At 35.5% G+C, this 12,509-nt stretch overlaps 1 protein-coding gene across 1 annotated transcript; it reads right to left on the reverse strand.

Annotated features, from left to right (window-relative positions):
• Positions 1-12,061: 12,061 nt before the first annotated feature.
• LOC140332006 (large ribosomal subunit protein eL39-like) lies at positions 12,062-12,214 on the reverse strand. Its single transcript, XM_072413321.1, has one exon. The coding sequence runs from the start codon at positions 12,212-12,214 to the stop codon at positions 12,062-12,064; it is 153 nt and encodes a 50-aa protein (XP_072269422.1).
• Between the last annotated feature and the right edge of the window lie 295 nt (positions 12,215-12,509).

The following is a 12,509-nucleotide window of genomic DNA, read 5'->3' on the forward strand; positions in this document are numbered from 1 at the left end:
TACACAGTCCATAGTCATTTCAATAACTGTCCCTGAAAGGAGCTCACAGTATAATGTCACCACCATACTCATATGTCATTACCAGAGGCTAGGACCAGTTTTGGGGGAAGCCATTTAACATAACTGTATGTTTTTGGGATGTGTGACTTCACCTTTTTACAACTTTTTTTTACTTTACATTATATATTCATAAATCATCAACATGTATTGCTGCCACTAAAGCAACAAACCACATTATACCATATTGCAAAAAAAGGCTTCTATTCACTCCCCTGTTGCTTTGTTCTGTTGAAATGAAAGTAAATCTGTGTGTGAATTCTGCATTGCCAGATTCTGAGGTCAGATAGGGTTATGGACTCTCCTGTGAGAGTGTTGATTGACCCAGGTCTGTCACCTATAAGTCACTTCCTCCTCCATGCTTGAAAGGACAGGGTATTTCTTTCTGCTCCCACCACCAAATACAGTGCCAGTGAGTTAAGTTTATGAATTTAACCTGAGCTGGTATCTAGCAAAGCTTTTGCTGCAAGTCACTTACAGCAATCTTCTAGATTGTAAGCTCTTCGGGGCAGGGTCCTCTCCTCTTCCTGTGGCATTGTCGGTATCTGTCATTTGCAACTGCTATTTAATGTATAGTGCTCTGTAATATGTTGGTGCTATTAAAAATCCTGTTTATTAATATTATGAATTTCTGTATATACTGTAAGCATACAGTATAACACAATATTGCCCTAAATGCTGCACAAAAACAATGATCTGGAAAAGGTCACTCACACAGTTATCTACAAACCCCAGGAATAATAAATCAAAGACACAGGACATGTAACAACCATTCATAAAACATTCAGTGTGTGCAATATACAGTATATAAATAACATTTTCAAATGTATATTTAGAAGACCAAAAAGTAGCAAATAGGAGAAGTAAATGATTAGGGTTTGCATATACTGGTAGACCCCAAGTTAAGGCCATCCAACATATGGACGACTCCTAGATACGAACGAACGGGCTTCCTTGCTTTCTCCTGTGCAGGAGGAAGGCTGGAGGGAGGGGCGGTTTGCATGACTTGCAGAAGAAATCTTTTGCTAAACAAAGCTGAGGTTGTGGGTGATCTTAGGGGGTGAGCTCTTCTTCAACATCGTGTAACTTTTTAATGACCAAGACAAACTCTGCAGTTGTTTCTTTTTGCATATCAAAGCACAACTTGCTCCAGACGGTAAAGAATGTCTATTGTCCATAAAGTTTTTTTTATTTGTTTTTTTTGCTTTGTTTGTGATGAACGTACAGTGAGGATTTTATAAAAGAAACAGACACCCCGCTGCCTAATAATATGCTGAGACAAACATCTGTCCTAACTGCATTTATTAAAATAATGTACCTGTTCCGACTTACCTACAAATTCAACTTAAGGACAAACCTACAGTCCCTATCTCGTATGTAACCCAGGGACTACCTGTACTATAATGTCAATTAGGAAGGGTAACTCAAAGCTGCCAAATACATAGTCACAAAGTAGTATAGTATAATACTGCATATACCCATCTAAACACAAATATGTATCATGTTAATTCCTTTCACTTGCAGATCTCTGCAGTAAGGCAAAAATAGAAATCTGCTTTGCTCTTCTAACTTTGATAATAAAATATTTGCACAGCTTAGGATGCCAGGGGGTCCACAGGGTGCCTCGTGCCAGTAAAGGTGCTGATAGCTCATATACTGTATACATGCACATTAAAACCTCCCTCCTAATATTGTGTAGGTTGCCTTTGGGCTTTATGATATCTGGTACTAATATATTGGCATCAGGTTCTTTAAATTACGTTGCTTATCCAGCCTGCTTTCTTCACATAGTGAATTTTTTTTCTCAGGTAAACGACGCACACACCTGACAACTGACATGCTTTATAAGAAAATGTGATTCATCAGACCAGGCCATTGGTGACTGTTCACCTGCTGCCTAATATATCACACCTCTTGACAGGTACCATTGTAAGGAGAAAATTAGTTATTCACTTAACCTTTTGGCTGATTGGTGTGCATATGTATATATACTGCATATGTGTAATGACCATGCAGATGTGATGAAACACTTGTAAAGGTGTGATTCGTTTTAGCATGCAGCTTCATTCTTTTAGGAGGAGTGTTCTAGTAACATTGCTGGTCATGTCCAGGTGTGTGAAATAGAAGATGACAAAGCAAGTTCAAGGCAGGAAGCTAGACAAATTCTTTAGGTTTCATATCTGATTGCACAAGTCTGAGGAAGAAGATTGTTAGACATGTACTGTATGCATTGCTAAAAATTAAATACATAAATAACCATAACTGTTTTATGTTCCAATAAATTGTACCGTATCATTTAATAACTTCTCACATTCCAAACATTTTTAGTGTTTAGAAGCTGGATTTTTAAATTGTATATTCAGTATTCAGCAGAACGATGATATTGACATGATTAACTGCCTAAAATACTGAAGGGCCAGTGCATTTCATTATATGTGACATAAAAACACTCTCCTAAAAACATGAAAAAAAAAACTTAAAAAACGTTTTATTGAAATGGAGCTCCCAGTATATCTCCTCCCCTGGCTCATATTTATTTTCAGATATCTCTCCTCTTCTCTGGTGATAGATGTTTCTCAATAAGGCAGCGAGTGGTATTACTTAATGATGGCAGGGCTGCTTCCTGCATCCTAGTATGTGAGTTCAGGGGCCATGGCTATACTCCTTCTGGAAGCATGTCTGTGATGCCCTGCATTTACTACATGTCTTTAGTCTTTTGGACATAATAGCATTTAATTCATATGTGGACAAATAGTGTTAGAAAATAATTATTGTGGCAGAATCACATGAGAAGCACCTGAGATCATTGTTATTAGCTTGTATAGTGCAGACATATTATGCAGCGATTTACAAAGTCAAAAATGAAGCACCTCCTGTTTCTGTCTTGATCACTGCAGCGATTGAGGGATCTGTGGGATTAAAGGTAAGTGTGATTTTTTTTTATGGTTTAGTTCGGCTTTACTAAATAAAGGGTTTGGGAATGTGGGGTGCATCGTAAGTAGTAATAGATTCTCAGCTTCTTGTGCTCCCAGGCCTTAAAACAGGCTAGCACCTTTGTCAAATTAGAAGACACTCAATCCTATGAAAATGGCTACAATTTTTAGTGACAGTCCCGAATCAAATTCATGCACATTCTGATGTTTCCCTCTCCAGTAGCCTCCTCATAATATCCAATGGCTTTCAAACTGCCTAGGATCTTTTTCATCCTCCCAGCAATATTTTTAGCTAAATCAGGCCAGGGTAGGCCATTGCCAACCAGCCCCACTTGCCTAAACCACTATGTCTTAATTTTCTCTGGGATCTCTGAACCTCCTTTTCTCCAAGTATGTATCTTTTTTAAAATGCCATAGTGCCAAACCTGCCTAATGGCCAACAGAAAAATACATCTGGTAATAGGTAAGTAATAGGCTCCCCTCTCACTAGAACTAGGCCCCCTCCCGGGCAACAGGAGACCATGTGGAAACACATCATCACTTTGTTCTCGTTAAGTGACCTTTTCAATATGTTTTACTAAGTTTTTGATAAGGTATGAACTCCATTTAGTTTATAGTGAAATAATAGGAGTAATCAAAGCTAGAAATTTCTGCTTGATCATATATTTGGCATGGATTTCAGTAAAGACCTAAGGCAGAAACAAGGTATTTACTAAAACTTAAAACTACAATTCATATTACATTACTGCATACATTTTCCATAGCTATGGAAAAATTGCACGTGAATGGTGTGTTTGACTTTAGGATAGAAGAGTTTATTTTGCACATGGCTTATTAAAAGCAAAGCATTCCATGGGTTTCTACCAATTTTTGCTGAATTGAGATAGAATTCCTTAGAAATTGTCCATGACACATATGCATGCCATCAGTTCATTATGATTTATGTTATCACAGTGAATACCTAAGGAATTAAAAGAGATTATTCCATTGTATAATGTTTACAAAGTCGGAACATCTGTCGTGTGTGGACTTAAAAACAGACAACAAGTCCTCACGGCAAGAATGTATGCGCTGATTCCACTCATTGTAACTTTTCTTCTAACAAACAAATGCATCCAGCCTAACCCATAATCTTTCACTGAATCTTATCCATCTGTTTCCATTAGAAAATGGTAGACAAAAGACCAAAAAAATAACACAACGATATTGAATTAATTTCCCTTTTGAACTAAGAAATAGGAAGGATTAAGCATCACTACAATTAAACGTTGCAGTAATGTTTTAATTTAGCTAGCCATGTTTATTGAAAGCACATGTAAAGAAATAGTTTGGTATACATACCATATAGAACGGTCATGTTTATAACCACATTAGTTTTTACTGCTATACTTCTGAGGTTCCTAATATTGTGGCCAGGCTGCAACCCAGATTCGGGGGCCCCTAGTTGAGTCATATACTTCGTTTATATACATTTCTTGATCTTTGCTTTCCTTTATTCTACTTTAAAGTACTTTATTTAATATCATATTTACTTTTTTTTTAGGTTTTTATGTTTTCAAGGGGAGCTGTTGCAGTTCCAAATTTTTAAATTAAATTAGAACCTTCTTAATGTGCATATGTTGTGACATACGTGTAATTATATCATTATGCAAACAAAACTCAGTCATTATAGTCATAACTGCACATCCAACCTTTCTTTTTAGAAGCCTAATGAATACAGAATAAAGGCATAGAGGGATATGGCAATAAAGAAAATTAAATTTGCTTCAAATAAAATATGCATATGTTGCCTCCCAACTGTGCCCATGGATTGTGTGTGCTCCTGATGGAGACTTCACACAATGCTGGCAAAAGCTTGCAAATGCTGGCAAAAGCATGTGTAGATAGGTGTCTAAAAATGTGAAGAATATCAGAAGAACTAAGAAAAAACATGTTTATGATACACAGTACTTGGGATGCAGTTTCATGCTGCTTATTTATTAATAGGAAACCTGGCATAGAAAAAATATTGGGACTGCTACTTTAACCTATTTATGCCCCAATCATGCTGCATTCACATGACCACACAGTTCTCTTCCATCGTTCCTCCCTTAAAAGATGGGTTGGGGGTGCTGAAAATGGTTGCATGTGCAATGGGCTTGTAATGTGTTGATGTCACAACAGGGAAATGTGTAATTTGTGTGCGTTGCACTGGGTGCAGGTTTCATTCAATGCAGGACATGGGGGTGACCATAGTTGTAAAATGACTATTTAAGATTCAATATAGGCGCAGTGTCTTTTACCCCCAAAGCAGCAGCACAGAAACCATGCCAGCAAGGATCTACTTCCATGTTTCGTATGACCAGATTCAAGACAAGAGAAACTGGAAAGAAATACCAGATGTGATACAAGAAGAAACAGAGAAAACAAAATGGAAGGCAACAAAACAATTACACAGGATTAAACCAAATCAGTTTAATTCTAATCCAACCCACCACATCTTGTTCCTCATACCATAAAGCTACCCTGTTACTGGTTTTAAGGTATGAGCTCATAGAAAAAATAGCTCTCTACAGTAACATTTTAGGGGTCAGTAATTTGTGTCAGCTATTTCCTGTTTATGTAACAATTTGTCTATTTAAAAGTATGTTACATATTTCAAATTCCATTGGTATTCAACATTGTCATGTAAAATATGTCATTTTATGACATATTGAGTATGAGTGTAGGTTGGTATGACAAAAAAATAAGCATGGTGTAATGCTGTTTGCAAAGGCATGAGAAAGTATGTTTATAAATCCAATTTATCTTGTAAAAAAAAGTAGGAATGGCAATTAATGGCAACCCAATATGCAATTTTATATAAAGTCAAGAATACAGTTGTTAACTCTTTTAACCCCCCTTTATGTTTACCATTAAAACTACAACCACCTTTAAATTTAAGTTAACAAACAAATCCTTGTATTTTCTATAACCACTTTGGTTGGGGATCTTACTATTCTTTTTACTTTGATGAATAGCATTTACGTTTTGTGAGATTTTATGTAAAGGTATACTCCAGCCTGTACAGTTACTAGAATTGCCATCACACACCTGCTGAGTCGGTAGAAATATATGGAGGCTAAATGGAGCAGGCAAGCTTTGAGGAAGTGCCAAAGCTTTGCTCAACCTAATTGGCTCAGTTTTAATGTATAGCATGGGCATAGAAAGCTGCTGCAAGCAGCATAATAATTGTTAAAATGTACTAAACATACTCATGCTAAAAGTTCTCTTTATTGATCTGCCATAGTAGTGTATGACCATGATACATCACAATCTGATGCCATTGTCATTACTAGTTCTAGTCCTATAACTGTAGATCAATATTGAAGCAGTTAGGACTGGAGATGTACGGTGCATAATAAAGATACACTTTCAAGGGTAAATCAAAGCATTAGATAAACAGAATGCAGGAAACGCTGGTGTAATGAAATGTTTGTTAAGACAAAGCACATTTTAGAAATGAGTAATTTACAGATAATGAAGCAAAAATGTGCAGAATGAAGGCTATGGACTGCAGCCAAGTTCCAAAAGTGGATAATTGTGTTATTATCTGAACTGATGTCGCCAGCTGGAGAACCTCTCTATTACCACACTTTAGAAATACAATCATTGTTGGTGTCAAAGGTGAAATGACAAAGGAAAAAAAAAAGGTTTTCAATTTATTTCAAGATGAAATGAAATCTATGGTCAGAATGTTTAGATTGAAGTTTAGGTTTAGCAACCAAATCATAATGATGTTTTGAATTTTAATTTTGGATTTTTTTTATTGAAATTAATTCCAATAGCCTAATATGCTGTTACAAATTGGTTTGCTGGTCTTTTGCAGAAACACAGGCATCTCTGGCTGAGGAGGATATGATTTTACAACACACCATTTACCTAGGGGCCTGTTTATAAATGTTTTCACACAAGATTTACACAAATCATATTTGGTATTGAAACATTAGTCTAAATAAATCTATTTCCTAATTAAATACTGGGAGAAATTTGTGTAAAATAATGTCTAAGCTAAACTGTTATTTGTTAGAGTTGGAAAGGGTAAGTGTGATTGTTGTCTGTGTCCTCATTTTGTTCAACCCACTGAATTAAAGCTGAAAGTCTGCAGTTCAACTGCATCTGAGTAGTTTCATTTCAAATGAATTGTGGTAATGTACAGAACCAAAATTAGAAAAAAGTTGTCTCTGTCCAAATATTTTTGGACCTAACTGTAAACCAGGGGTTTTAATCCTTTCCTTACTCTATCCAAAACAAAGCATAAAATGGCTTTACATACACTTAAATGAACAGGAAGAGCAACCAACAAGTACACTGTTGATATGATGCTAACACGTTTTAGGTATGTATGTGGCATTCATTCCTAAAATTGACAGAGAGCAGATAAGCTCACTCCAAATAATTACAGCATACAGTATGTTTACCTTTTTTATATGACTTTTTTGCTCCTTGGTTGTAGCACCAGGCTCATTGTCCTTTTAAATCTAAAAGTCTTAGAAGTTGTATACATAATTTATATATTTTATTTTATAGCTGTTGAAGCATTATTATTTCTGTAGTTAGACCACAACCATTGTGTATTAAAGACAACAAATACACTCCAAAAAACAATAAACTTTGTGTTAAGATCAGTTTACTTTTGTTTCTTTTATTTTGTAAAACAGAATCTTCAGTCTACCATGTGTTCTGTTCAGGTCATCCTTGAATGAGACCCCAGATCAATTGGGAAAAGCACATTCTCTGTCAGGACATAATGGGGTATAATAGTTTAAATACAAACTTTTTGTAGTTTCCCAGTTGTGCGATATAGTAACAAAATCTCAGGAATGAAACAAAACGTATCCTTAGCTGTACCCAAGACAAATAATCACAAAAATAAGTATATTTCCTTCTTCTGGATCGTGGATAAGGCTATTAAATTATTTCTATATTCTGTATACCCTGGGGTTAAATGTGCAACTTAAACTACTTTTATATAGCACGGACAGTTAGACATTTGTTTTAAACCTACCTACATATATATTTTTGGTCATCAAGAGAGCAATGTATGGAAACCACAGACTTTTTTAGAGTTGAACAGGTATAAAAAACATGCTGTTTGGAATAATGAGCCTAGAACATAAATAGATTATTTGAATGGTTACATAAATGAGGAACCACTCTTTATCTTTGGTTTTGTCATGAAAAAAATCTGTGCTGTTTCTCAAAGGTTTTGAAGAACTTTTTGGCTCCTTTAAGTCCCTCATATTATACCTTATCTGGTTATAGTTTCTATAATTTGTGAAAAGTTGCAATGGTAATGTACAAACTTTCAAAATTGGAAAACAATTATGTCAACTTGAGTAAAGTTCTTAATTTGACCTGTCTCATTTGAAAAACAATGAATTATCCTTTGTTTAGGATTCCAAGTTTATAGTTACTGCACAAATTTACTGTGTACATGTCCTGTTTTTATTTATTCACTTTTAATAAATGCTGTAATCTGTCACTTTCATAGAAGTTGTAGACAATCCACAAATACCCAAAAAAATTCTATTAACATAAAGTCATGCATTCAAATACATGTGCTTTAGTGTATTAAAAGGGACAAATAGGCCATAACAGTGTAGCTGCAGTGCATATATGTGGACTAGAGTCATAAATGGGCTTTATACCAAAATAGAATTTCTGCTTCAAATGGATTTTCTTTTTAGTAAAACACACATTTAAGTCTGAGAAGGTTCTTATTTATCCAGGTCATGGCATAGCTAGTAGTAGTTGGACACATTCTACTGGAGTTATTCCATAATAGTGAAGATATTTCTCTGATTATCCAGACAGCTATTCTGCTGTTTAAATAAGCAGCCAAACATCTTGAACATTACAAAGTAGGTCCAGCTTAGTATGGCCCACTACGAATAGCAATGTATTTAGCTGCAGGGACAGTGTAACATATAAATTAATGAGAGTTTTATGAAGAATTTAGAGTTAAAGATTAGCAGAATATATTTTGAAAGCTAACTATTGTATGTAAAAAATTCTGAGCTATTTTCATTTCTATTTTTTAGGCTACAGCAGCAAGTGACTCCACTAAATGCAACTCCTGTCAGCTCGGAACAGACACTTGAGGCTACAGTTCATACAGGTTCACCAAACTGGCCAAGAGAAGGCTGGAAAAACATTGCCTTGTCTGATGAGTTTTTATTTCTGATAAAACATTTGAATGGTAAGGTCAGAGTTTAGTATCAACAACATGAAAGTATGTATCCATCCTACCCTGTATCACCTTGCTGGAGTGGTGTAATGGTGTGGGGGAAGTTTTCTTGGCACACTTTGGGCCTCCTAGTGTCAAATGAGTTTCAGTTAAATGCCAAAGCCTACCTTATTACCTTGCAGAATATGTTCATCCATTTATGACTGCAGTGTGTCCATCTTCTGATGGCTACTACAGGCAGAATAATGCACAATAATGTCAAAAAGCTAAATCATCTTAAACTGGCTTCTTGAAATGACATTGACTTCCCTGTACTTAAATGAATTCCTCAGTCACTAGATCCCAATCCAATAGAGCATCTTTGGGATGTGTTGGAACAGGAGATTTGTATCATGAATATGCAGCCTATGCAGCCAATAATTTTTTTTTCCCCCCAGATAGCGGGGACACAATCCATTTGCAATCACATACAGTAAGTGCCTTGTGTGCAAACTACAATTCTATCCATACTCAGTTTAATGGCCACTCACTAGACTTTACAGGCACTGTGCAAAACTGTTTTCCAGGTTATAAAGTAAAAAAATGGTCAGCTATGTGACTTAGTGTCCAGGAGTGCATTTTTTCCACGCAGTTTTAAGTCCTGTATTGTTTTTGTGTTCTCTTTTTAAATAGGGTTCCTTTCTGTACTCCATTCTTCCACAACTAAAAAACCTACTGGTAATTTATTTTATGTATCACCAAACGTTTGTAAGTTCTCCTTTAAAGGCAAGTGCTGATGCAAGGTTGCATGTATAACAAAAAGGTCATCTCATATACTCTAAGAATTGCTCATATTCTAAGCAGTTGTCACTGACTCAGCTGGGGTAGGTAAAGCTGTATTTACTGAATGAGAAGTATAGTTCCTAAAGTAAAGCAGTAGAGTTCCTAGATAAATATTACCATCAGCTCACTTGATGGAATTGAATTGCAAAAGCTGTCTCTGGCTAACCTGTGGGAGTGACACATTTAGGGCCTCAAATTTGGAATAGTTGATCTTAAAATTTATGGTTGAAGGTTGAGTAGGGAGATGCCTGGTTTTGAGTGCACAAACAGAGGATCATCTGCATAGTTGAAAACCTTCTGATGCAATGGAGCTGATTTATTAAAGCTTTCCGAGGCTGGAGAGGATACATTTTCATCAGTTAAACTTTCTGAGCTGGAGAGGATACATTTTCATCAGTTAAACTGGGTGATCCAGCAAACCTGAAATGGATTTCCTAAAAGTCATTTGCTATTGTTAGCAAATGTTTTTAATCCTGGACCAGATCCATTTCAGGTTTGTTGGATCACCCAGATTTACTGATGAAAGTGTATCCTCTCCAGCCTTAGAGAGCTTTAATAAATCAGGCCTAATCTGTTAATGTGAAATCCCACCATATCTGGTAGGAGAAATTCGATTGCAGAAAAGGTTCCCAATTCAAGTAGAGGGGGTAAAGGGCAATCTTGATTTAAAATGGTAAAATGCCCCCCCCAAATGAATTTCAACGTTTGATCCATAAATGGCTAATCCACCTATATTGAACATTTTTAATACTACCTAGCATCTGAGCTTTGACAGTGTCTCTTGTATCCATATATTCTATGGCAGAAGAAAGCACAAATAATTAAAGAAAGATGCAGTTTATACTTTCACTAAATTCCATTTCCAATTTACATGCCAAATTAATGATGACATTTGCCGTTCTTTGTTGTCAGTAATAGTACATGCAATTATTCTGACATGTCAAATAATGTCAGTGTACAAATAAAATCGTTTCTAGATGCTGCAAATGTATAATTAGAGAAAATACCAATTAATTATAATGTTGATGTAAATTTAATTAAAAATAGCAGGGCACTCTAAATCATTTAAACAATTGCAAACACTGCAGAATCTCCTTAAATTATACAAATGAAGGCAATATGCTAGGATATATTTTATTTTATGTTGGGAAATAACTACAGGTACACCATTCTGAATTCCCCATGTTGCACAAATCTGTGGATTTGATAGGTCAAGGTTAGAATAATTTAATAAAACAGAGCCAAGCACTCCTTATCTGCACCATCCGAATAATAGTGCTATAAACTGTTCCCAGTACAAACATTAATAATGGAACATTGTAAATCATGTGGGCCGCTTGGATCTTGAATATAAGTGATTGAAATGAGAAGCTGCTGGACAATTCAAAAAATGTGAACAGAAAATGTTTTCTATTAATTTTAACTTTTGACTCTGAGCGTATTTAGTTCTTCAGCCAAAACTGAAAATTAGATAAAGGACACTTGAGTAAATAACTACCATATTTTTTAAGTCATGTCTTTTAATGTATTAACAAAATCATCTAACAACTGACATGTGGAAAGGTAAACATTTGCTTATAATACCAGTATATGTCAAGACAAAAAGATAGATTTAGTACATTGCTGCAATGCATTCTCCTTTTTCCATGTTTTACCTCTCACAAGCATTGTCAGCCCTGATTTTTTCCCTGGTATACAGAACACATACCAATATGTGATAGAGAACAAGAAATGGGGAGGTGTTCTTCCATTCTTACATACTTCCTAAGACAGTAAGTTGTTGGAAGTTTTTGCAAGAGGGAAAAAAAAAAGGCTGGGTAATAAAAACTAATTTATTTGTCTTGGATTTAGATACACTTTGACATCTGATTATGCCATCAATAGCTGAAGTAGATGTATTTCAAAGTTTTTTAGAATTCATTATTATTTTGTAGTTTGCACTGGAAACAGCAGATACTGCTACAAAAGAGCTGTATAACAACATGTTGATGGGTCTTGGTAAGTAACCTTCAGGATGCATGGCTTTCATGGACTCAGCTTCTTATAAGCCAAGCTTGGTCCATCTCCAGTGCCCCTTGGAGTTGTACCTAATCTTATTACCAAGTTTCATTCTGGTCCACTGTTGAAATGGTATGTTTGGTTTCTGCTTCTTGACAAGAAACCTCTTATTTCTGAAGGTCTTTTGGGATGACATGGTGAGCTATAGAGACTGTCAAGAATTCAATATTAATTGTTTGCATCACTGTGGAGGATCATTAGCTCATTCTATTATAGAAGAGTTTCATTTCTGAAACATTAGAAGTAAATAATTTCTGTAAAAGTTAATATGAATCATCAAGGTTAGAGACATACATATGCTGTAAGATGTTACAATATGACAGAGGTTCCAGTTCCTCAGCACTCTAACCAAATCTAAAAGAAAGTTGTTTCCTTATTCTTTAATATTGTTGTCATACTAAAGGTCCCTTAGTTTACAGTTCCTGATACCT

This window comes from Pyxicephalus adspersus, chromosome 5, assembly GCF_032062135.1.
Source record: "Pyxicephalus adspersus chromosome 5, UCB_Pads_2.0, whole genome shotgun sequence".
NCBI lineage: Eukaryota > Metazoa > Chordata > Amphibia > Anura > Pyxicephalidae > Pyxicephalus > Pyxicephalus adspersus.